At 56.1% G+C, this 26,495-nt stretch overlaps 1 protein-coding gene and 1 pseudogene across 1 annotated transcript; one reads left to right on the top strand and one right to left on the bottom strand.

The window, feature by feature from the left end:
• Window positions 1-715: 715 nt before the first annotated feature.
• COL8A2 (collagen type VIII alpha 2 chain) lies at window positions 716-25,651 on the bottom strand. The gene is made up of 4 exons (XM_077150301.1): window positions 25,538-25,651; window positions 17,282-17,326; window positions 5,757-5,956; window positions 716-5,135 (listed from the first exon to the last, which is right to left on the bottom strand). The coding sequence occupies exons 3-4, from the start codon at window positions 5,938-5,940 to the stop codon at window positions 3,217-3,219; spliced, it is 2,103 nt and encodes a 700-aa protein (XP_077006416.1). The 5' UTR covers window positions 5,941-5,956; window positions 17,282-17,326; window positions 25,538-25,651; the 3' UTR covers window positions 716-3,216.
• Window positions 13,732-14,892, top strand: LOC143663783 (mitochondrial import inner membrane translocase subunit Tim23 pseudogene; annotated as a pseudogene).
• Window positions 25,652-26,495: the final 844 nt, after the last annotated feature.

The following is a 26,495-nucleotide window of genomic DNA, read 5'->3' as shown; positions in this document are numbered from 1 at the left end:
GTGAAACCAGGCTGTCAACCTATGGATGGAGTGGGTACGTCAGCTCAGAATGTCCTGAGTGCTGTGTGCCTCATTCTGTAGCTTGGGCTGCTGTCAAAGGCCTTTTCCCACAAGAAGTTTTCCACAATACCCATCATGAGAAAAGGAGAATTGAAAGATAGGGGACATGTCCCTTCAAACTACAGTGATATTCTCTGAGCATCTTTCCCGGCCTCAGTGGAAGAGAAGCGTTAGCAGCTCTACGGCTAGCCTAGGTTTCGGGACTCTCAGGCAGGTCTGCTCCCAGCGAAGGTGGGGTTTAGCCAGGATGGGGTACCCCACAGGACTTTTCAGGACATGAACTGTTCAGGTCTGCTGTGCCAGGTCCCTAAGCTGCTGAGTACCGTGGGCTGTGAAACAGGTGCCTTCTGCCTAGGACAGCACCCCCAGCCCTGCCTTCAGCGTTGGGCCTGGCACTAACCCCCTCTTCAGGAGCAAAGTTTCATTTATAATTTGTATCAGATGTTGCAATTTGAACCTTGGGATCCTGAGCTGGCTGTCATGCTCCACTACCCCTGAGAGCTTGCAGGAATGTTCCAGGGAAGCGTGATCCATCTCTCCCAGCTCTAGCCACTGCCTGCCTTTGGTTTCTTAAAATGACTCTCAGGGTTTACTTGGTGCAGAGCCTCAGCAGCCTGGGATCACAGAGCATTGCTGGTGTGGCGCTGACAGAGCCCAGCCCTGTGGAGCTGGGGAGGAATACATGCCGCTTGAGAGTGGGCATGCAAAAGAGCCCCAGAGAACACCCTGGGTGCCCTGGGAAATGCAGAGGCCTGAGATACCTCTGCATCAATGTTACTTTCATCAGAGTGCTGTTTTATACAAAGGTTTTATTGAGGTTTTATCAATACAGTAATACTGTTGATTTTCTTTTCAAAAAGAAGTCCCAATTTCTTTGACTCCCAAGTGCATTTTTCCCAAATCTGCTGATACAGGGCACAGAATAGGTATGTAGAGAACTAAGCTTCCTATACCAAGTTGTGAATTATTAATGGCAAACATTTAAACTTAAATCTTTAAAAAAAAAAAAGGATCAGAATATAAAAATGCACAAGGTTAAGTTTTCATAGTTAAAACCTGACACTTTACCAAAGCTAGTCAGTTAAGTAGGCACCTGGAAATAAAATCCCATAAACATTTCAGAAATGCCAACCACATCTCCCTAAAGGCTTCAGAAATAAAATTTGGCAGAAACTCAGCTCTGAACAAGTCCTTTTTCTGCCTTCCCTGGTACTCTTGGTTCTCTGGTCTGCCCCTAGGAGCAGAGTAGTTCCTGCCAATCAAACCCCTCCCTACAACGTCAGCTGCACATGCTGCATTTGACTGAGAGAAGGAGGAGGTTGATCATAGGGTCCCCACCAGGTAGAGCTTGAGACTTTCCTTCACTAGTTCTCTTCAGTGTTGGGGAACAAGAAATGTCAAGAACCCCAGCCAATACCTTTCCTTAAAATCTGCTTGAGCAGATTTGGGCTTTCATTTCTCCTTTTGAAAGTTAAAATGAGCCATCACATAGTCGGCTTTGTTTCAAGAAGTTGTGGGCAGGGGAGGAGGATGGCAAGGGGCCCAAGGGAACCACAGCTCAGCGTGTCAAGAGTCAGCGCTCACCCTCCATTTTTTCAACGTGGACACTGAAGTTGGCCAGAATTGCAGCAGTTCAGCAAGATCTCACGTCAGATGACCCCGGTGCACACCTGATACGCAGAAGTGGGTCAGCCTGGTGAGGGCTGAGGGAGACGCCTTGAGCCACTGGGAAACTGTCCATTGTTGCATGGACAGGAATGTCTGCCTTCCTTTCCCCCTCCTCCCACCCCTGACCTCATCTGCTCAGCTTTATCCACACTGAGCCTGAACCAAGGGCTGAGGGGGTGGGAAGAGGATCCTGCCTATTTCCTGCAGGGGGGCACTGACAGGGGAAAATGGCAGAAACAACTCATTCCAGAGGGGTCTGTTGGCACCCTTTCTCTCAGCCATAAGCCTCCTGGGCCTTAATACTGCTTAGAACAGGAAATTGGAACCAGAGGGTGGAAGGAGAGGAAGCCCCTACAGATTAAGCCCTCTGGTACACACACATACCGCCAGACGGTTCTTATTAAGGAGAAGCAAGCAGGAGTCTTCCTCCTCCCCAAACTTGCGTGCACCTTGTTCAGCAGGCCAAACAGGCGGCTTCCTGCCTTGGGGATACTTGTGTCGGGGGTTGCGAGGATCCCCTTCCAATTCTGTATGAGAAAATCAGCTCACCCTCCAGCAGGTGAAAGGGAACAAAAGGAGGAGCACTTGGGTTTGGCACCTTGTGCCAAGGTCTGCACCAAACACCTCCCAGGGTCTGATCTTTCTGGCCCATGGCTGTCCCTAGGGCCTGTGTGGCTGTCCTTACGCTGCATAGAGCCAGAGCTGGTAGAGGCAGCACAGGAGATGGACAGGGGGTTGAAGAGCTGCCATCCTGCCCCAGGTCCACAGCCCTCCCCCTCTGTGGCTAAAGCTGGAGAAGCAAAAGGGGGTTGTCCCTTTCCAGTCACCTGCAGAGAGGGCCATACACTATACCCGGCATGGGCAGGCCTGATGCCGCAGCATCACCACTAGCACCACTGTAGGCCACCTGAATGATTTCCCTCCTCTCCCTCTTCCCTGGAGGGAAACAAAACTAAACAAACCCATCATCATGTGCCTAAAGTCCCAGGAGAGCCAGACACGCCCCAGCCAAAGACTGTGAAAGAGGCCATGCTCCATCCCGTGAGCAGGTGCCATCCGGGAGCCAGCAGGAAGGGCAGTGCTTGGGAGTGTGCCTCGGGTGGATGGGGGCGCTCAGTCCCCCCTACTCCACGCTGAAGGAGCAGCAGCCTTCATGGCCACATCCAGAGCCCAGGACTCCCGACAGGGCAGCTGGGCTGCGTGTCCTGGGGCCCAGCTTCCAAACCAGGTGGGCCAGGAATGGGGACACCATCCCAACGCTGCCCAGACACTTGGAGAGAGAAACTCAGGCCAGCCTCTTCCAGAAACCATCCCAGCCAGCATGGAGAGGGAGAGCACGAGTCAGTCTCTTCTGGCCAAGGCCACAGCCGCCTCTGTTCAGCCTTTGGGTTTTTTTTGTTTTTTTTTTTTCATTAATTGGAGGTTCTTCATAACCAAAAAAGTCTCTCTACCACTAAAGAGAAGGCTAGAGCAGCAGGGCCCCCGTGGTTATGTCGGGCAGAGCAGGAATCCTGAAAAGGAGGAGTGGATGTACTCGGTGGAGTAGAGGCCGTTGGCCTGGTCTGAGGGCATCTGCACCCAGACCTGGTCGTTGGGCCGCAGCTGGAGCACGGCCCCGCCGGACGCCTGGTCCAGGTAGCCCTTCTTGTATTCGTCGTAGGTGTAGGTGGCTGGCACATTGTTCTTGTACAGGGCCACCCACACGCTGGTGCCCTTGACATGCACATGGTAAGCAAAGTAGTAGACACCACCCACCGGGCAGGTGAAGATGCCAGTGGCTGGGTTGTAGCCGCTATGGCCATTGTAGAGAGTCCGGTCAAATTTAACAGGCATGCCCGAGGCCGGGAAGGGCGAGGTGAGCACGGCAGTGAAGGCGGGCGTGGCATGGGCTGACAGCTCTCCCAGCCCAAACTGCGGCTTGCCCCCCTTGCCCAGCACAGCGCCCTCCACGCCACCGTTGGGCAGGTGCAGACCTGCAATTCCAGTCTCGTCGAAGGCCCCAGGGGCACCAGGGGGGCCAGGAGGCCCTGGAGGCCCCGGAGGGCCTGTGAGTCCTGGGGAGCCAGGAACCCCAGGGGGACCCGTGGGCCCAGCTATGCCGGGTTCCCCCACCTTCCCTTCTCCAGGGGGCCCTGGCAGGCCTGCTTCACCCTTCAGTCCAGGCAGACCCTGGGGCCCAATGGGCCCAGCTGGGCCCTGAAGTCCTGGGATTCCTGAGGGGCCCCTCAGACCAGGCTGTCCAGGGAGCCCCAGGTCACCCTTCTGCCCCAGAGCCCCCGCCACCCCTGGGCCCCCAGGACGACCTGTGAAACCTGGCTCCCCCTTGGGCCCAGTTGGTCCGGGAGGCCCATGGGCCCCAGGAAGCCCCCTCTCTCCTGGGAGTCCAGGCTTCCCAGCTAGGCCACTGGGCCCCTGGTCACCCCGAATGCCAGGCACTCCTGGGGATCCTCCAGCTCCTGCCTCCCCCTTAGGCCCAGGGGGCCCACGTCTGCCAGGGAGCCCTGCGGACCCAGGAAGTCCAGGAGGGCCCCCAGGACCCTGTGGACCCTGCTCCCCTGGCTCCCCATCCTCGCCTGGCTCGCCCCTGTCCCCCAGGAGCCCTGGGACCCCAGCTGGGCCCCTGTCCCCCTTGGGGCCTGGCAGTCCTGGCACCCCATAGCCAGTGGGGCCTATTAAGCCAGGGGCACCCCGGATCCCTGGCTCCCCTTTGGCCCCTGATGGGCCCTGTGGCCCTGGCACCCCTGCTGGCCCTGGCACCCCTATACCATCCACTCCACGGAGCCCTCTTGGGCCCACAGCCCCAGGCTCCCCACTGGGGCCTGGCACCCCAGGAGGCCCAGACTCACCCTTGTCCCCAGGGGCCCCAGGGAGCCCATCCAGACCTGGTTTGCCTACGCCAGCTGGACCAGGGAGGCCAGGAGGTCCAGGAGCACCCCCCAATCCTGGGGACCCTGGAAGCCCTGGCTGACCCACCCCATTATCCCCCTTGAGGCCTCGATCACCCGGAGGCCCAGGCTCCCCGTGGGGACCTGGTTCCCCCCGGAATCCTGGGGGCCCTGGCACCCCCTGGGGCCCTGGTTTTCCAGGGACAGCAATGCCTGAGGGGCCAGGAAGGCCGGGGGGTCCTGGGGGTCCCCGGAGGCCCTGGTCCCCTCGTATCCCTGGCTCCCCCTGAAGCCCCTGCTGCCCTGGTGGCCCAGCCTTGCCTGGGAGCCCTGGGGGACCAGCCTTACCCATCCGAGAGAAGCCAGGGGGGCCAGCAGGGCCAGGCTGCCCATGTAGCCCTGGCTTCCCAGTGCCTGGTTTTCCTGGGTAGCCAGGAGGGCCAGGAGGCCCCCGAGGCCCAGGCTTCCCAGGGGGGCCGGGCTCTCCTTTCAGGTCCATCGGCAGCAATGGCAGAGGCATTTCTGAGAAAGAGAGATGGGAGGGATGTCAGGGGTCAAGGCAGTGGGGCAGGGGACCCATTTCCCAACACTAGGTGGGGTACCTTGGGGTACAAGGTTCTGTTTCTGCTCATGAAAACGACTCCCTGGTCTCCCACTCTCCGCACACCCCTCCCTGCTATCATAGAAGATGGCGTTTGGGGGTGTCCCTGGGGACATCTGGGGGCCTGCAGGGTGGCCTCACCCAGGGCTTCCAGCACCAAACCTCTCCAGGCCAGGGGTTATCCATGAACTGAGAGTGAGACTCTCATCCTTGTATGTCCTTTTGGGAAATAACCACCAGGTGGCAGCAGCAGCCCGCCCAGGGCCAGTGGGAGTCCCACTTCCCAAATGCCTCCCCACCCTCCTCCGCCCCCATCTGAAGACCACCTCTGCCAGCCATCTGCACCCCATTTCCAGGTACTCTAGGGATGGGAGGCCCTGGCCCAGCGTAAGGAAGAAAAGTGGGGGTGGGGAGATCTTTGGTGGGGATTGTGGGGCTGTGATGAAGGTTCGGGGGCCTGGGATGATCTGATGGAGGCCGGGGAGGAGGCTGGGGTTTGGGGTCAGGGGTGGTTCGAGGTGCCGCGGGGTGGAGATGCTCACCCAGGTACTGGCCCTTGCCCTCACGGAAGGGTGGTCCCACAGGTCCTTTGTGCATGGGCTGCGCGTACTTCATGGGGACGTAACCAGCAGCCCCACCAGCCCCGCCACCAGCGGCGGCACGCAGCCCACTCCCCAGCGCCAGCAGCAGCAGCGGCAGAGACAGGCGCGCCGGAGTCCCCCGCATGGCGTCTGCACGTGTGCTGTCAGGAGGAACAGAGAGGGGCCATCACACACCAGTCCCCAGCTGGTCTGACACCAGGCCCAGGGGTCCTCAAAAAGATGATCAGATGTAAATGTCATTCTCAAGCAATTCCCATAGTCCACAAGAGCTACCTCCGCAGCTTCTCCCCAATCCACCCATGGCTCTCCATCCCTACCGCCACCTCCCTGGGCCATGGCCTCACCTGGACCACAGCCTCCTCTCTGCCTCCCCCAGCCCGTCACTTTCTGCAGCCAGACCCACCTTCCAAAGCACCAGTCTGACCTTGGCAACCCCCTGCAAAAACCCCTTAGATAACCCACACTACCACCAGCTAGCTGACAAGTACTCTTCAGATATATGAATTCATTTCACCCTCACGACATCCTAATGAGGTAGTATTCCCACTTTCTGATGGGAAAGCTAAAGCAAAAATCACAAAGAACTGGGATCTGACTTGGGTCTGACTCCCAATTCTGCTGATGCCCTTCCAAGCGCCCCACTGCACTAATTAAGGATCACATCCATGATGCATAGTGTGGTATTTGAGACCTTTTTAAATCTAATCTGTGCCTGTGTCTCCAGCCCATTACCCACTGCTCCCACTACCTCTTTCTCTGAACTCCCCCAACCCCCAACCCTTTGCCCCAGTAACACAGAACTCCTTACAGCTCCCCAACATTAGGGGAGCTCACAGTTCGGGGCCTTCGCACCTGCTGTTTCTCTGCCAGCAATATTTTTCCCCTCTTTGCCTTCCTGAAAACTCCTATTCATCCTTCAAGGCCCAGAGAAGCTGTCACCTCTTCCCCCATGAAGCCTTCTGTCAGTTAACTTCTCATTCCTTTGAGCCCCGGGCCTATCCTTGTCACAGCATTTTTTAGGCCTGGCTCGGGGGAAAGCATAGGCTGAGGAATTACAGCCACCCTGATCTGCCACTCACAAGCTGGGGGAGCTTGGGCAAGAGATTTCCACTCTTGGGAGCCTAAGTTATCTGTAAATGAGATAACATGTGCATACAAAAACATATTCTAGTATTCATAGGAGCATTATTCATAATACACAGAAAGTGGAAACAACCCACATGCCCATCAACTGATGAAGGGATAAAATAAAAAGGTGGAATAGCCACACAATGGATTATTCAAGGAAAAAAAAAGGAAAGAAAAGAGCAAGCTAAGACATGCTATAACACAGATGAACCTTGAAAACATTATGCTAAGTGAAAGAAGCCAGACACAAAAGGCCACATATGGTATGATTCCATTCGTATGAGATGTCCAGAATAAGCAAATCTGTAGAGACAGAGAGTAGATTAGTAGTTGCCAGAGGTATCCCAGCGGCTGGGTTAGGGGAAGCAGGGAGTGACTACTCATAGGTAAGGGGTTTCTTTTTGAGGAGATGAAAATGTCCTAAAATTGATTGTGGTGGCGGTTGCACTCTGTGAATATATTAAAACCTTTGCATTGTATACTTTAAATGGGTTAATTGTATAGTATGTATATTTTTTTAAATGGGGGGCAGATAAGAGTGCTTGTTTCTCAGGGCTGCTTCACATCCAGGGAAAGTCCCACTTGCCCTTGCACTCCTGCTCTGAGCTCCCCTCACCCCACCCAAGGGCTCTCTGCAGCTGTGCCTGGCAATGGGTGAGTGTGGGGTGGGTGTGCTCACCTGGGGCTGCACATGAGGAGCAAACCCCTCCTTGGGGCTGGGCTGGGGCTGCAGTTCACAGTCCCTCCAGGTTCAGTACCACATGGAGCTTTGCAAGAATGAATGCTGGGCTCTGGGGAAGATCCAAGGAGCTGCTGATCCAGCTCCCAGGTTCAAATCCCAGCTCCGCCAACAACCTGCTCTGTGACTTTTGGAAGGACTTAACCTCTCTGAGCCTCAACAGAACAGTTATAGGGTTCTACATGCCAGGCCCACGCTCAGGGCTTTGCTGGCTTCCTCTCACCTAATCTTCTCCATGAGTCCATGAGGCTCAAGCGATTATTCTCCTACATTTTATAGATGCAGAAACAAAGCCCAGGCTCAGAATCTCACCCAGGCCAGCTGGACCCGGAAGTATCAGTGCTTTCTCCCAAGCCCGCCTTCGCCCTGGGCCACCTGCCTCGTCTGATGGGACTGAGGCCAGGAGCCCATGAGGCCGTGGTCTAAGCGTGGGTGATGCTGATACAGCACATTGCCAGGCCCTGTCCAGAGTCTTTTCCGCATACTCCCCACACAACTGCGTGTGGCAGATATTGTGTTATCAGTTTTGGAGATCAGGAACCTGGAGTGAGGTCACATGCTATAAACCTCCTGATCATAACCCAGAGCCAGGCAGCCTACCGCTGGGGCCTCCGCCCCCCGCCCCCCCTGCACTGCGGGGGCCACTGGGGTAAGGGGAACTCAGAGCGGCGATGGGGGAACAGGTGCAGGGGGCCAAGTGGGCAGCAGCAAGCAGGAGGGAAGTGAGTCGCTTCAGGTCAAGGGTACCAAAGGCCAGGGGCATGACACCCGCCCCAAGACAACCCAGGACAGCCCTGCCTCTGGGGAGTCTTCCCAGTCTGCACTGAGGCCTCACTGAGGGTGCTACGGCGAGGAGGACTGCAGCGGAGCCCTTGCAGGGCACCCCAAGTCTAGCTGGGAGCCCCACCAGTGAGCTCCCCACCTTTCATCCCTTCTTAATTACCTAGGAAGTTGCCCTGACTGCCTGCGTGGCCCCTTGAGCTCACCCCATCCAGCCTGCAACCCCCCCACTCCCCCGGAGGCGAGCAGGGCCCTGATGCGGGGCCCCAGGGCAGGTGTCCTGGGGGTGGGCGACAAGCACCTGGATGAGGGTGACGGCTCACAGACTTGCTGCTGAGTGCCGGCCACCCGCCAGCCTCCCTCAGAGAGGCTTTCCGGTTAATATGTGACATAATCCCCACAGCAGCCCTGAGAAAGGAGCGCCATTGGTATCCCGAGTCCTGAGGCTCAAAGAAGGAGAGCGAGATGTACCTGGCTGTGGCCGCAGCGGTGGGACCAGGCTTGAGCAGCAGCTGTCGCTCATGAACTCTTGCCCATGATGACATTCTGCCATGGGGGGAGTGGGGGGGGGGCAAAATGGAGGAGTGGGGGAGGGGGAGGGAGAGAGGCAAGCCCAAGCCACCCAGCCCATGGGTCTGACAAGGGAAGAACTACTCCAGCTCCCTGTTACAGCAGGGCCAGCATGCATGCACCAGGCCAGGTGGAGGTGGGGGGGGGAGGGTGCAGATGTGAGCAAACGGGGGTGCAAAGGGGTGTGTTGATCGAGGGGCTGCAAAAAGAAGCGACACCCCTGGACTTGTGTAACGAGGCAACCCAAGTGGAACAGGTCGGGCCTTCCCCAACCCCCTCAGAGCCAAGGGTGCCTGGAGGCCTCTGGGCCGCATACCCACCTGCCTCCCCTTTCAATGTCGCCCCCTTTCCTCCCCCTCCCCTCCCAGCCTCCTGGGGCTCCCTGAGCCCTTGGCGCATTCTGTTGCCCCTCCTGCTTCTCCACCTGGCTAATGCTTCCTGATCCTTAGACACCTGGGCCGCCTATCGGAGGCCTGCCTTGGGCTCCCCGGGGCTGAGGGTCCCCATGGTGGCTTTTATTTCTCTCTGCAGCTCCCCTGCCTGCTCTCCCTGCCACCCCCTGCCCAGCACAGCCCCCTGCGGGCACACAGCGACGCTCAGAGTGTCTGACGAGCTAATTCACTGACTAATTGGCAGAGCAAACCGATACCAACAGCTCAGTCCCTTCCCCATATTTCGCACAGGCCCACGTCGGACCCGCCCAGGGCGCCCCTTTCCCAGGCCCAGAGGGACTCATCCTGGCCAGAACAGAAGAGACGGCGCTTTCCCTCGGCCTCAGTCAATGGAGAACTTGAGCTGAGTTGACCAGCTCCGGGAAGAGAGGCAAACAGAACTGCTCAGCCGTTTGTTCCTCGTTTTCACCACGGGGAATGGTGGCCGAGAGCGGCCTCGAAGCCAAGCAAGGGGGGCCATCACGCCCCACCCCCCGCCCCGTGACCTCTCGGGAGGCAGAAGCAGGAGCCAGGGTAGCTAGAAAGGGGCTGGGCTGGCAGGGGCCCGGGGCCCGAGGTAGGACACATACAGGAGACGCTGATTCAGGGGATTGAGCTGTGGCGGCGGCGGGGTAGACACAGTGTTTGGACAGCTGCAAGTCCTTAACGCAGATTCCCCCCCCCTTTTCAACAAATCCCCGTAAAACAGCATTTTGTCCAAGTCAGTGTTTCTGTGGCAGCCTGGGCCTCCTCCCGGGGAGGCCAGGGAGACTGGCAGAGAATGGGGGGTGCTCCAGGGCCTCTGAACCAAGAGGGTGGGGACAGATGGGTCCCAGCAGCATGGCTGAGGGAAGGGCAAGGGGCACCAGCCGTCAGTGGCCCATCCCAAAAGCCCACCTCTCAAGGGTCCGGACCCAGGGCAACTGACATAGGAGGTCCAGGTGATCCCATGGAATTTAAAAACCTGCCCACATCCCATCCCATTTCACAGATGTGCTATTAGAGGTCCAAATTAAAAGGGAGGCCTGCAGGCCTAAAGGAGGGGGTCTGGAGCCCCCGCCTCCCACCCCCACTGGGCCTGCAGGAGTGTGGCTGGCATGGCCCGGGCAGCCCAGGCTTGGCAAGGAGGCCCCAGCAGCCCCCCCTCAGGGGCGGGTGGATGGAACACAGCCTGGCGCAGCCTCCTGCTGCTCCAAGCCGCCCCCCCACCCCAGACGCGGCGGCTGCAGCTGAGGGAGCAGTAGAGAGTGCTTGGGCAGCCCCGGGGCCTGGCCAAACCACAGGTATGTTATGAGACGCTTCCTGTTGTGGAGACATTTCTGCGGGATCCGGCTGTCCCGCGTGCTCTCCCAGTGCCTCCTGTCTCCTCACTCACCCAGCCTTGCTCTCTGCTCTCTCTCTGGGTCTCTGGTCCTGACTCCATTTCTCTCTCTGGCCCTCTCTCTCTCCTTGACAGGTGAGCAGCATTTCTTGCTTAGGCTCTCCCTATTATTAGGAGCCCAGCCCTGAGGCCCTAAGGCCCTCCTACTAGGTCTAGGCAGTCACCCCACCCCATCCCATCGCATCCCATTATAGCTATTTAGCAGCTGTGTGACCTTGGGCAAGTAACTTAACCTCTCCGAACCTCAGTATCCTCATCTATATAAGGAGTAACTAAGATTATCTGAGCCACCAGCCCCTCTAGATATGCTGCCGGGTCCTGCATCCCTGATGGCCAGGAAGTCCTCTCTTCAGTCTAACAGCAATCCCTCCTGGCACAGAGCAACATCTCCCCTTCTATTGCTTCAAAACAAAAACAAAAACACCTTAGGTGATTTGCTGCCAAAAGGGTAGGGAGCACACAACCTGCTCAGGACTAGGATGGAGGAAAGGCCTCCTCCATCTCCAAACTGTGGGTCTGAGAGAGCTGCCCTCCTTGTCCCCAGTCATGCTGCCCAACCCCCCCTGTCCAGCTGCTCCAGGCTTCTCCGGGGTTCCTGAGCACACCAACCCCCCCCCTCCTAACTCAGGGAGGTTGGAAAGCCCTCTCCTGCCCCCTTCCTGAAGGGGGTTCTGCTTCCCCGAGGCCCAGGCCTTCCCCCACATCTTTTCCTGGGGACAGGGGGCCTCACACTATTGACACTCACCCTTCCCTCCCCCCACCCCCACCCACATGGCCACATAAGCCCAGCCTGCTCTTTCCCCAGCCCACCCCCACCTCCCTCCGGGCCCTTCTCAGGCAACCTCTTGAAATAACGACCCCCACCTGCCACTGGCTCCGCCCTCCACCACCCACCTAGGTGGCCCCTTCTCCCCCGCACTGAACTCCACCTTGTCACCTTGCTGTCCTTCAGATTCTTCTCTGCTTCCTTCTTCTACCACCCTGCAGACCCAGGCTTGCCCCAAGTAGCTGGCACAGGCCTCATCTCTCCTCTCCGGATGCTTTTCCCACGAGAGCTGGCATCACCAAGGACTCCCACATCCATCTTCAGCTACAAACCCTCCTGAGCCCGACTTGCTTCAACTATCAGCTGAACATCCCCCTGTGGCTGTCCCTTCAATACCACCACTCAGACTGTTCCCCCACCCCCACCCCCAGGTACCCAGCTCGGCTCGCCCAGGTGACCAGGCCAGAAATCTGGGCATGAATTCCGACCCTTCCTTCCTTACAGGGCACTAAGGAATCTAACCCATACCATGCTCTGGTGCAATTAGAAAACGCACTTCCTCCTTCCACAGACTCAGCCCCCATCCGCTATTTTCCTGGATGCCCTGTGTAGTAACCAGTCCATGCAACTGTATATGGCAGCCTTACTTTCTTTCCTCTCAAACCCCCAATCCAAACCTATGGAATTGGTCTCCTCTACAGTTTTCATATTTGTTACTTCATCTCCTTCCTGATTGCCTCTGCTTAAGACAGATCTTGTACTCTCCCAGCACAGAGCCCAGTGCCTGGCATATCCCAGCTACTCAGTACTAGTTTTGTAAATTAAATTGCCAAATCCTCCCCTGGGATATCATAATAGTCCATGAACAAGTCTCTCCTCAGCCCCCAGCTTCTCGGTTTCCCTCAGGGCGTCCTATATATACTGCCTCACACTTTAGCCTGAACCAGAACCATCTTGGGGGGGGAGGTGGCTGTCAAACATAGGTTCCCTGGGCCCCACCCCGGGAGATGCTGACTCCATAGGTGCAGGGTGGGACCCAACATTCGCATTTCTAACAAGCTCCCAGGTGACGCTGACCCTGCCTGCCACGGTCCATGCTTCGGGCAGCACTGCTCTAGGTGACCGATTTCTGTAAAGCACAGCTCTGCCCACGGTCCTCCCCTGCTTTGGATTCTCAGTGGCTCCCTAGCGCTGACAGGATAAATTCCAGCTACGAATGCTGGAATTCACGTGGCTTCCTGGAAGGAGAGGCCTACTTTCGAGTCGGTACATGCAAACCCATTAGGATGAAGGGGCTAGACCAGGCAGAGAGCCCCATGAGGGCCCAGCAAGGCCCTGGGACCAACAATCAGAGGGACACACACCAGGAGGAGTGAAGAGTTGTGGGTGTCAGCAAGCAAACTTTACCGCCCTCCCCAGCTCTGTGTGGGACATGACTCCCAGGGGTGTGGACCTTTCTGGCAACGTGGGACAGAAATCCTAGAATGAGCTGAGACTCAGCATCAAGGGATTGAGAAAACCTCCTCGACCAAAAGGGGGAAGAGTGAAATGAGACAAAATAAAGTGTCAGTGGCAGAGATTTCAGAGTCGAGAGGTTTTCCTGGAGGTTACGCATTAAACAGATGTCACGTTTTTAGTTAAGGTGTATTAGAGAGGCTGGAGGGAAGTCCCTGAAACTGTAGAGCTGAGTTCCAGTAGCCATGTTTCTTGAAGATGACTGTATAATGATATAGCTTTCACAGTGTGACTGTGTGATTGTGAAAACCTTGTGCCTGATGCTCCTTTTATCTACAGTATGGACAGATGAGTAAAACATAGGGATTAAAAATAAATAATAGGGGGAACAAATGTTAAAATAAATTTAGTAGATTGACATGCTAGTGATCAATGAAAGGAAGTGGTAAGGGGTATAGAAAAAAAATAGGGGAAACAAAGGCTAAAATATATTGGGTAGATGGAAATACTAGCAGTCAATGAGTGGGAGGGATAAGGTGTATGGTATGTATGAGTTGTTTTCTTTTTTGTAAATTACTTTTTCTGAACTGATGGAAATGTTCTAAGAAATGATCATGGAGATAAATATACAACTATGTGATGATATTGTGAGTTATTGATTATATATCAAGAATGGAATGATCGAGCGTGTGAAGGAGGCGGTGGCAACGCGGGTCTCCCCGCGGTTAGTGAGGTGCAACGGCCGAGCGGACGACCCCGGCTTGAGGCATCGGCTGGAAGCAGGCGCAGGCACACCATGGAGGGCGGCGGTGGAAGCGGAAACAAAACTACGGGGGGCTTGGCCCCTTTTTCGGAGCCGGCAGAGCGGGCTACTCGCATGCGGATTTGGCCGGCGTTCCTTTAACTGGTATGAACCCTCTGTCTCCTTATTTAAATGTGGATCCTCGCTATCTTGTGCAGGATACAGATGAGTTTATTTTACCTACTGGAGCTAACAAAACCCGGGGCAGATTTGAACTTGCCTTCTTTACTATTGGAGGGTGTTGCATGACAGGGGCTGCATTTGGGGCAATGAATGGTCTACGACTAGGATTGAAGGAAACCCAAACCATGGCCTGGTCGAAACCAAGAAATGTACAGATTTTGAATATGGTGACCAGGCAAGGGGCACTTTGGGCTAATACTCTAGGTTCTCTAGCTTTGCTCTATAGTGCATTTGGTGTCATCATCGAGAAGACACGAGGTGCAGAAGATGACCTTAACACAGTGGCGGCTGGAACCATGACAGGCATGTTGTACAAATGTACAGGTGGTCTTCGGGGGATAGCACGAGGTGGTTTAGCAGGACTGACACTTACCAGCCTCTATGCACTATATAATAACTGGGAGCATATGAAAGGTTCCTTGCTCCAACAGTCACTCTGAAGATTTTGCTGAGTCGGGAATGGAGGACATTTTAGTAGTCATCCAGATCAATTTATAAGTCAGTCTGGACTTATTCTCTCTTCTGCCTACAATTAGTTTGAAAAATTGGATGTCCTGATTTGCTGTAATGAAGATCACTGATGGTTTATCAGGCCTGGTACTTACTTCCCAGGAGCCACATTCCTTTTGGGGGCTGAGTAATATGCTTCTTGCCTCCTTGGGAGAAGATCCTGCACATGTTCACTCTGCTATGCCCTGAACTGGAAAATGTAACTCCCAGAATTCAGGCCAAGTTCGTGGTCAGCACTCACCGAGTTTGTCATTTGATGATCCTAAATTGTAATGTTGCTCTTTATTCCCAATAAAGGGTAAAATCAGACCCAAAGTCTTAATTCCAAAACAAAAAAAAGAATGGAATGATCATAGGTAAGAATGTTCGTGTTTGTATGTTATGTTGAAAAAAACTTAAAAAATTTTTTAAAAAGTTGCATGTGTAAAGGGGCAGCAGGTGACGAGCTTGCCGTGGAGGCCTCGTTGGGTGTGCCCCATGCCTGGGAGGGCTCGCTTCCTGCACATCCCTGCATTGCTGAATCCAGCCTGCTTATGTGTCTCAAGCATCTCTGTGCCCCACGTTGTCTGCCCATCACTATGTCTCTGTTGGTCTTTCTCTGTCCTCGCCTATGTCCTTGCTCCTAGATGCCTGTTTGAGTTCCAATCTCTATAAATGCCTGGTTGTTAGTCTCTTGAAAGAACCCTCCAGAAGGCCAGCACTCACGGTCCACACCTGCTCATGCAAAGTCAGAACTCCCTGACCTCCCTGGGTGAGCCCTGCGCAGACTCACAGGTGCGGGCAGGGACTCGGGGGCCCAGTGCCCATGGGCTGAGCACTTCATCCCTCTGTATCACTCTGAGTCTCTAACATGGCTTGCTCCTTCTCCCCACCCCCATTTAAATTTGCAGGTGGCAGGGATTGCCCCAAAGCCAAGAGCTGCCTAGAATCTGGGAGTGGGGGGTGAAGGGAGGTGGTCAGGCCAGGGCAGAGCTGCCTGGAGGTCCCGTTATCAACCAGGTAGTTGGCAGGTCAGGAGTGCTAACCCCTGCCCACTTTGTCTGCCCAACCAGGCTTCAATTCCACTCAAAGGGCCCAACAGCCCTCACCCTTGCTGGTGAGGCCCCCAGACCACAGAGGACCTCAGTTTAGGGGGAGGCTTGAAGGACAAGTCAGAGTTCAACATGTCCATAGAGGTAGGGGTGTAAGAATATTCCAAGCTGAGAACAGAGAAAAAGTCTGAGTAATAAAGCCTGGGGGCTTCTAAGGGGAGGTGTCACGAACCTGCAAATCTGGAACTTGAAGATTAACAGGCTGGAGAGTATAACATGGGTTCATTGGTAGGCGTGGCTGCAGCCTGGAGAAGGGCCACAAACTCACCCTTGGACTAAAACCCATACTTAGGGAGGGAGAGGAGCCTACTGCATCCCTGGGCTCCACCCTAGCACCCTCGAATCAAGATACCCCAAACACCTCACTGTTTCCGGGAACCTGCCTCCTTGCCTTTGCCTGCGTGATCCTGCTGCCTGGATACTCTTTTTGCCTTTCTCCACCAGGCACTCATGTTATTCCTCACTTAAGACCCAGCTCCAAGGCCTCCTCCTCCCAGCAGCCTTCCCAGCTCTCCTCTGGGGCACCGAGCTGCATGAACAACACTTGTAATGTAATGTTTCCTGCCACTGTTGGCCTCTTCCCCCGCCCTATCCTGGGCTGGGGCTCAGCACATGGGGGATGCTCCATACACTCCGCAGCCTGGGTGCTCCAGCTCCAGCCAAACCTGGAGGGGTCACGGGGAAGAAGCCCCTTTCTCTCTGTGGCTCTTCCCGAGTCCCTCGCAATTCGGGGCAGGAGTGGGCTTGGGTCAAACCTCCCTCCCCACAGGTGACTGGGGCCAAGTGACTCTCCCAAGGACACCACGGCTCTGTCCTAATCCACATCACAGGTCCCTAGTCTCTGCTCATCTCCGAGACTCTAGACACCCCACTGTTTCCCAGAGGGGAGCATCTCAGGGCAACAAAGTAACCAGAGTGGTAAGAACAGCTGACAGGGGCAGATGAGCCGGAAGCAGCCTGACAGTGGGCAGAAGCCAGGGTGGCCATGTGTCCTCAGACTGGCCGCCAGGGGAACTGACCCTTCCCCACTACAGGGCTCAGGCCTTGGCTGATGTCAACCTTCATCCACTCTCCATAGAGTCCTGGGGCTTCTGATCTGGACAGAATACCCCGGGCATCCGAGGGCCTGAGTCTCCCAGCCCCAGCCACCCCCAGGCCTCAAGCCAGGCCAGGCACGGCCTCCCCTGCAGCCCTTCCTTCTGGTTCGCATTTGTAGCCCTTTTCCAGAGCGCCACCCGTCGCCCGCTGCCTCTCCACATCTGCCAAGATTCCTGGGCCTCCGTAGCTTCCCCGTGAAGTGGCGGCAGCAGGAGGGCCGGGCTAGGCAGGGAGGGGGACTGGCGGGAGCATGGCTAGGCCACTGCTCCCGGGCCCAGCCAAGCAAACATGGGGCTGCGCCAAGGAGTCGGGGCAAAATAGTTCACAAATGAGAGAAAGCTGCTTCCGAGTTGGGCCGGGGTTTTAAAGCCCAGGCCACAGGGAGCTGAGGTCACTCAGAAAAGGGGCTGCGCATGGGGCTGCCCAGCGCACAAGGAGCTTCCAATGCAGGGGGAGGGAGCCAGGTTTAACAGCCGCAAGCAAGGACCTCAGCCCTTGGATATCAGGGAACCTACCCCAAATCCAGCTTACCTTTCAGGTTGGAGGGGCCTCAGAAGGTCCCAGCAGAGGCAGGGCCTGAGGATAAAGGAAAGAAACAGTTAGGAAGATGCCAGCAGCCGGGGGGGGGGGGGGTCCTCCTGCCTCAACCTGCAGTCCCCAGAAGCCCCTGCTTGAACACTGGCCCAGCCCTAGTGTCCATCCCTCTGGAGCAAGGGTGTGTGCCCCACACTTGGCCACCTACCTCCATTCATTCCACCCCCATATGCAGTGCCCACTGGGTGCTGGGACCTGGGAGGGTGGAATTCCTCCTGACTCAGGGCCAGACTGAGGAAGCCCCTTCTGGGTGCTAGAGTCCATCCTGGAGAAGTCCCTGCTGTATGTGAGGTCCTGGGCTGGGGTGGCCCCTACTATGTACCACGGTCCCTGCTGGCAAGGTTCCTGAACCGGCTTTGGGACACAGAAATGGCTCAACCCCATGCTCAGTCCTGCCCTGAAAAGGCCTGGGGCTTCAAGCAAGTGATCAGACAAAGATCTCTGGGCTATGAGAGTACAGAGCAGGGAGCACACCTGCACTTTGAGTTCCCCTGGAAGGCTGCATGGAGGAAGGGACATTGTAACTTGATGAGTAGGAGTCAGGAAAGCAGACAATGTAAGAAAAAAATTTCAGGCTGTAGGAAGTAGCTTGGCAGATACAGGGAAAGGCCACAAGTGTCATGGAGTTGGGGAAGACCAGCAGGAGCTGACCAAGATGGGACAGCATGGCAAGGAGGCTTGAACGCTGTGCCTGGATTTCTCTGGAAGGCAAAGGGGAGCCATGGACAGATACTGGGAGGGAATGTGATGCCGGAGCCCTGAGTGGTTCAGGGTCCCCATTTATGTCTCAAGCAAACACAGTGTTGGGTCATGTCCCAAGTTCTGGTCCAGGTCACACAGCTGTACACAGAGGAGCAGTAGCTGTAGTCCAGGCCCAGACGTGACTCCCGAGAGGACAGGGAAGGGACGCCCAGCCAGCCCACCTGGCAGGGAGGCCTACCGGCCGCGTCACTCTCTCCTCCAGCTGCTCACTTGCCTCTGCCCACTCCCATGGAAACTCTGACATCCTGGCCCTGTCTCTCGCTGCAAAAGCAGCCAGAAGCTGAAGCCAGCAGCTCCTAGGCCTTCTCCTGGACTCAGCTGAGCCCTGCCTCCATTGCTGCCATTCTGAGCACCATGACCCTGGGGGCTGGGTCATGAGGATGCTGCCCGAGGCCCCAGCCTGGCTAATGGAACCTGGGTAGGAGGTCCTCAGCCCAGCTCAACCCCAGCCTCTCTGGCCCCAACCTTTACCCCCACACCAAGGCTCGGGGAAGGAAAGTGACTTATGTCGAATCTGGGCTTTGAAGGATGAACATGGATTAAACCGGTCGGGATTGGGGGGTGGGGGGTGGGGAGCAATCAGCCCAAGTGGAGGGAACAGCCTGTGCAAGGAAGCAGAGGCAAGTCCTGAACCTACAGGGGACAGGGATCATTAAAACAAAGCAAACCCATAAACAAAATGACCTGAAAATAGCAAGCACTTACTGTGCATGCACTATGTGCCGGACGCCGCTCTGGGGGTTTGCACGGGTTATCTCATTTAATCCTCAAGACAGCCCGCTGATGTAGCTACTACTTCAGCTTCCCTTTTCACAGATGGGGGAACCAAGGACCAGAGAGGTAAAGGAACCAGCCCCAGGTCACACAGCTCATGACAGATAGAAGCTGAATTTGAAACTAGGCTGTTGGCTCCAGAGCCTGGGCTCATTTTTGGGGGGAGGTGCCTGGCCTGGGAATCCAGCCTGAGTCTCTCACACGGCAGGTGGAACATTCTACCACAGAACCACCGTGCATCCTTTAGCCTTGGTTCTTAACCTCTCTACTAGATAGAAAATTTATGGTGAGAGGAGCTGGCTGGGATCAGACTGAGAAATGCCTTAAATACCAAGGCTCAGGTACAGACTACAACATGGATGAAGTATGAAGACATCACGTTGAATGAAATAAGGCATATGCTCAAAAGGATTGAAAGCAGGGACTCAGACATCTGCACACCAATGTTCACAACAGCGTTATTCACAATAACTAAAAGGTGGAAGCAACCCAGGTGTCCATCAACAGATGAAAGGATCAAGAAAATGTAGTTATATAGATACAACGGAATATCATTCAGCCGTGAAAAGGAATGAAGTTCTGACACACGCCACAACCTCCATGAACCTTAAAACATTATGCTGAGTGAAATAAACCAGACACAAAAGGACAACGATTATGACCTCATGTATATGAAATACCTAGAATATGCAAATCCAGAGAGAGAGAAGGAGGATTACAGGGTTCTGGGGGATGGGGAGTTAGTGCTTATTGGGTACAGAGCTTCTGTCTGAGATGACAGACACGTTTTGGTAATGGATGGTGGTGATGGTAGCACAGCATTGCGAACATAACCGACACCCGTGAATTGTATCCTTGAAAGTGGTTAAAATGGGAAATGTTATGTTGTCTCTGTGTTACCATAATATATGTATAATAAAAAACTGGAGACCCCAGGCCCACCTAAAGCTGGCTCCCCCTTTCTCCATCCATCTCAGCCATTAATAATAATTTCTAAATCCAACGTACCAGACAAAGCACTCAGCACGCTCCTGGCATTATATTATCAAACCCTCCCATAACCCTGCAAGGCAGGAATTGATGTCCCTTTTTACTGAGGAGGGGTATTGAGGCCCAAAGAGGTGACATCTATTATCCAAGGTTACAGGAAGTAAAGGGGGTGGGCTTTGAACCCAGGTCAGCCTAACCCCGAGATTGCTAACCCCCTTTTGAGGACTTCAACCAGGGGCCCGGCTCCCCGCATCTCCCCCACACCGCCCCACACCGCCTCAACCCACAGAGCCATGGAGACAGGCACCACCGGGAGCAGAGTGAGCAGCTTCCCCCAAGGGCCTCAGGAGCCCACTCCAGCAGACCAAGGCCCCCTAAGTCCTACAATATGGGAGGTCAGGGTGGGTGGGGTGCCAGGGTGAGGCCTGAGCCAACTTCAGTGGGACTGTGTCCTTCTCCTCCACTCCTAGCCACTCTCCCTAATCCCTTCCCTGAGCCCCCAGCCCCGTGACATCTCGCCTTTGCACAGAGCCCACTGCCGGCTAAATCCCAGGCCAGATGTGGGTGGGACAGTCTGCCCTCCCTCTGCCCCCAAGCTTCTGAGGGCTGCAGGGCTCTCACAGAGGCTGGCCACAGCCCCAGGCCGGCTTCCTGTTTCCAGCTTTCCAAACTGGGGTGCTGATGGCCGTGAGATGAATGAAAGGTTCCTCCCAGAGATGGAGAGGGAGGGCCCCATTTTCTGAGCCCCTCCCATGGGCAGGCCCTGGGCTGGGAGACTTACTTTAGAAATCGTACAGGGTTGACAGTGCACGCGTCCATCCCCCAGCCCTCTCTCTTACTTGTATATGATCTCTCCTGCTTGTGCCTCAGCTTCTTCATCAATTAAAGAGGAACAATTCCTAATTCAAAGGGTGTTGGTGAGGATGAAATAAATTAACTTCATAGAATGGATTTAGAACAGTGCTTGGCATATAGGGACGCTCAAGAAATAGTTACTATCATTTTTTTAATTATCATCTCCATGATATGTCCCAATAGTGAAGTCAGTATTATAAACCCTGTTTTACAGTTGAAGAAATGGAGGCACAGAGAGAAGTCACTTGCCCGAGTTCAGCCAGTGCTGGATGGTCCAAGAGTCTGTCCGAGTGAGGCTGGAGCTGATGAGGACAGCGCCCAGCTCCCCTGAGCCGAGACCCAGTGTGTATGGTGGTCCTCCACTTCCCTTCAGCCCCTCCTGCCTGACCCCCACAGGCTCCCTCCATCCTCCCAGTCCCTGCTGCTGCAGGAGGGGACTCTGCATTCCTGGCTAAGCAGCCGGATTTGCTGTGCTTCAGGAACTATGAAAAGAATGTTTGCCACGAGCTGAGCCGAGGTCGCCCTGTCAGAGGGAGTGTGGCCTGGAGGGCCCACGCAGAGCTGCTTGGCGGCCAGCAGCCACCACGGTGGGAGGGAGGGAGGCTAGACAGAAGGGAGAACTTCCAGGCAGTGAGGGCTGTGGACACTGGATGGGGACGAAGACCAAAGGGGCGGTCTCCTGGGGTCTTTCAGGCCAGGAAAAGTGACCTCTCCAGTCCGCGGTCCAGGTTTCTCCTGTCCACAGTCTGTAGGGACAGCCAGGCCACCACTGCAGGCCCATCTTATAGGTGGGGTTATGGGCACTCACAGAAGGAGTCCCCGCAGTCACACAGGAGCCAGTGGTAGAACTGAGGCTAGAGACCAGGTCCAGGCCCACCTGGGACCACAGAGGGGTCTTAGATACTAGAAGATGCCGTGCCAGCCCTCACTGTCCTGGGCTCTCTCTGGGACTGACCAGCCCCTGCCTGCTATTCCCCAATGCCCCCCTCCCTCAAATAAAATACACCTCGTGTATGAAAATGCCTGGCACATTGTAGATACTCAATAATTACATTTTCGCTCCTTTCCCCACCAAACGAAGACCAAAAACCTGGGAGAGAGCAGTTCCCTAGGAGGTCACTGGGTAGAACGCAAGCTATGCCTTTGCACAGGCCTGAGAGTGAGTCCCACTTGGCACTCCGCTGTGGTGACACTTGGGCAGGTTACTGACTTCTCTGAGCCTCTATTTCCCCTCTGTTAAATGGAATACCTACCCTGCCTTGCAGAACTGTAACAAGGACAATGAACTGTGCAAACATAAGACCTGGTGCACAGTAGGTGCCTAATAAGCTCTATCGTTACCCTTCCTCCAACGGGACAGAAAGAGGGACTGAAATCAGATAACCTCGGGTACTGAGGTTCCCTCCACCCCTGGTCCCTGGTGGATCCAGCAGCGAGGGCAGCTTCTGAGAGGTAGGGGTCTCTGAGCCCAGAATACTGACCTCGATTCTGCCCCTGGCTGCTGTGTGACTCAGGCAGGTTCCCCTCTGGGGAACCCCATCCACAAGATGGACCAGCTGTGCCAGGCTGGGGGTGAGGCACTAACCACCCCCATACCCACACACAGACCCCCCTTCTGCCCTCCAAGAGCTAGGAATTCCAGACCCCATGCAGGCTGCATGGGGAGAGTCACCCCCCCAGTTCAAAATATCCAAGAGTTCAAAATGTCCAAAGCACAGCCAGCAGCCCCAGTCTCCTCCCAGTATCCAACCACAGCAGTGGAAGGAATCGGGAGTCTGGGGGAGAGCTCTAGGTGCTATAGTCCCATCACATGTGTGACCTGGAACCATGCCTCACCACTCTGCAGGCAAGACCACTCCAGATGGGAAAACTGAGTCCAGGAGATGGGACATCCCTTACCCAGGGTCTGCCTGACTCCCAAGCCCAGTGCTTCCCCTCACTGCACCTGCCGCCTCCACTCAAGGTCAGAGGTCCACACCCCACCCACCCTGGAAAGGCGCACGGGGCAGAAGAGGATCTGGAATTCCCTTCCTGGGAGCATGGCTTCCATGGCTGACATCTGGCACACAGGTGCACATGGGGCTTCACACACACCCAGATTTCTATACATGAGCAGTCCCAGGTGCTACCCCTAACTCATGGTCACACCCAGCCCTAGCTTCCAACCATCTCAGTGTATCAGACTCCAGGGTCCAAACCCCATTTCCCCTTCACCTGCTTCCTCTAGGGACAGGCCACAGTTACCCAGTGCAAGATTTTCAGGCTCACCCTCACTGTCCCTCACCCACAGACAATCAGCCCAGTAGCTCCCCTCCCCATCCATTCCTTCCTCTCATCCCCATGACAACCACACCACTTCAGCCCTCATCATCTTCCTCCTCAAACTCTGCCCAGCCTTTTCACTGGTCTCCCTGCCTCCAACATCCCCCTCCATCCTTGCCATCCCCCCCACCCCCACCCCAGAGCAATCAGAGTGATTTCCAGATTGCACCGCTCCCCAGCTCCCCTAGAACATAAGCATTCTGAGGCAGTGGACAAAACTCCAGAAATCTGGCCTCAAAGTTTTGAGTCCTTCCTGCACCCTTCTCTCCCCTAACAGTACTCTAGTACTGTTTGATCCAACAGTACTCTAGTACTCAGGTCTCCTGAAGGAAGTCTGCACCTCCATACCTCCACACCTTCACCTATACTGCTCCCTCTGCCTGGAGAGCCTGCACAGTCACCGTTCCCACTACCTGCACCTGTCAAAATTCTCCTCCTTAAAAGCCCTGGCTGAAGTCGCCTGTTCCGTGTTGCCTCCTCTGATTGCCCCCCACCCCATTTTGGCTTGCATGGCATCTCCCACTAGTGAAGAGACCACAGCTGGGCACTGTATGAAAGGCTGCTATGCATCTCTGGTTCTTCCATGCCAGCTCTGTAAAGCCCTCGGGTCCCAAATGGGACCAGCTCATCTGAAGCCCCACTTCCCTACAAGGAAAGCCCCGTGCCTGCCAGTGGGGAGATTAGGAGTGGCTGGGGGGGCAGTAGGGCAGGCACACCAGGGCTCTGCCAACCTTTTGTCTGGCTCCGGCCCAGAGTGGGTGGAAGGGCTGAGGCTAATAGCCCTGGTGGTATCCTTCCCCTCCCTCTTGCTAGCAGACACACTTGCTTCCATTTTTTTTTTCTTTCCCCTTTCTCTGAGCCAAAGAGCAGAAACGCTCATTTTCACTGTGGTGGGCATAGCGAAACAGGAGAGAGAGACCCCGTGAGCGTGCGTCTGAGTGTGAGTGTGTGTGTGCGCGTTGTCCTGTCTGAGTGTGTCTGGCTGGGACATGCTTATATTCCATGTCCCGTCTGGAGGAGTCTGGGGGACAGCCTCTCCATCATCATTTCGGCAGTTGCGGTAAAGGAGTATGTCTGCATGTGTCTAATGAACGCTGGGGTCGGTGTGGGATTGTGTGTGACTGTCTGCAGGAGTGAGTATAGCTGCGTGTGACCATATGACCGTATTGTTTTGGGGTGACCGTGTGTTTGAGCGTCTGTGGTTTTCATCCCCCCGGGGGGAGGCCATGGGGAGCATCTATGCCCTGACTGAGCTTGCCCTGAGCTAGACCACCGCCCCCCCGCTCCCTCTCCCACACCCCCAGCTCCTCTTTCCTGCCTCTAGAATATGTCCGCCAAGGGCCCCCCATCCGATAGCGTCAGCACTATCTTAGCTCAGTCCCTTATCCGGGCTCAGCCTAACCCTCCAGCCATCCCAGCCTCACAGCTGCGGGGCCTTTCAATGCCCACTGGGCTCTTGGGTGGCCTTTGCTAAGATCACTGAGAGGAGGGGACAGACCCGTGTCACCAAACACGGGCACAGAAGATGAGACAGGAGGACGGACTTCTGGGTTGCCAGGGTGCTCTGAGGGAAGTCAGTGGCATTTGTGTGACAGAAAGCTAGAATGTTCTCACACACTGACCATCTCACAGTAACTGTGTCATATTGGTGGACACTCGTCTGTCCCTCAAACCCCACCAACATACACACTGATAGGCTCACACACAGGGACAGACACACTCAACAAGCAAACTCAGACCTTCCCAGCAACTCTGGCTGAACAGCATTTCTCCACCTGGGGGGGCTCCTCAGGCCGTGTGTCTCCAGCCCCAGGGCAGAGATATCAGGGAGGCTGCTCTGGGGCCCTGGAACCCCAGCCCCTCTTTGCCAGGCAAGTGCCCCCTCACCCCCCACCCCACAAGTCTGTCTGGAGCTGAGGGGAGGTGCTGAACCTGGGGCCAGGAAGTGCCAAGGCACCTAGAAGAAGAGGGACTTGGGTGCTGAGACAGAAAACGGGGGAAACTGGAAGGTGGCCAGCAAACCTAAAATGGCAGAGAAGGGGAGAGAGAGAAGGTGGGAGCTGAGGGGGCTCCCTTGCCTGGGGCTCTCCACCCCTGTCTCCTCCTGCACCCCGGAAGGAGGCTATGTTATGTCCATTTTACAGGTGGAAGTGAGATGCAGAAGTGAAGTGACATGTCCAGAGTCACATGGCTGGGATCCCAACCGGAGGGCCTGATACTGAAGGTCCTGTTCCTGGGAGAGGAAGGCAGAAGGGGACTTTAACTGGGATTCTACCCAGGCAGCTCAGGGGACAGGGTGGGGAGGAAGTGCGGGGAGCAGGACAGGCTCCCCGATCCGCGCGCAGACCCCTGGCCTGAGTCCTCTATTCCGGCCCCACCCTGGCGTCTGGCCGGCCCAGCTGTCTGGTCCAGTCGTGGAGGAAGCATAGCCGGGTCCTGCCCTCGGAGCCCCCCAAGTCGGGGCCGCGGTGTCAGCCTCCCCGCCTTTACCTGCAGGGGCGGCCGCGGGGAGCCTCTCTGCGCGGTCGAGTGCGGGCCCGAGGCGGCGCGGGCTCCTGGAGAGAGGGCGTCGGCGGCTCCCGCGGGCGGCGTCGGGGTCCGCGCCGGCGGGGCTCCGCGTTGCTCTGCCGGCTGCCCCTCGCGGCTGCGGGAGTGGGCGGGCGGCCGGGGTGGGGAGGGCTCCGGGAGGCGGGAGGGGCGCGGCGGGGCGGGGCCTCCGCCCTCCTCTTTCCACAGCCACCGCCAGGGCCTGCGCCCCGCCCAGCCCGAGCGCCCGCCCAGCCTTCCCGGGCCGCGTCTCCCCAGCTCCCCTCGGACAGCTGCCTGTCCCTCGAGGCCCATTCTGAAATGCCCCCCCCCAACACACACACACACACACACACACACACACACACACACACACACGATCTGGGCATCTCACTCCCCCATTCACCCTCATTCACCCAGTGCCTGTCTCTCTGGGGCCCAGAGGGGGCTCTCGCGGGGCCCCTGCCCTGTCTAGGGGGAGATCCAGCCTTGAGAAGGAAGGCATGATGCGGTCAAAGTAGGGAAGTGGCAGCAAAGCAGTTGAGACCCCTAAATCAGGAGGCCATCTGCAGACGATGGCCTAAGCTAAGCCAAGGAGGAGGAGAAGTTAGTAGGGAAAGGTACTTTCAGGGTTTAGAGAGGTCAGGTGTGGTCACAGAGGCAGGCAGGGGCCAGATGCTTCAGGGATCCTGGAGGCCAGGCTAGAGCTGGTTAGACAGTCTTCATGGAAATGGGGAGCCATGGAAGACTCTGGAGCCAGGCAGTGAAATGGTCAGATTGGTGCTTTAGAACGAACTCTCGGCCTGCTGTGTGGAAGACAGATAGTGACATCAGTGAGGAGGCTGCTGGGATAATCCTGACGTGGTGCAATGAGGTGGACAGTGGAGGTGGAGGGAAGGGTCAAGTGTGAAAGGAGTTAAGG

The sequence above is a fragment of the Tamandua tetradactyla genome, chromosome 2 (genome assembly GCF_023851605.1).
Source record: "Tamandua tetradactyla isolate mTamTet1 chromosome 2, mTamTet1.pri, whole genome shotgun sequence".
NCBI lineage: Eukaryota > Metazoa > Chordata > Mammalia > Pilosa > Myrmecophagidae > Tamandua > Tamandua tetradactyla.
Note: the sequence above shows the minus strand (reverse complement) of the source record. Positions and strands in the feature narration are given on the sequence as shown.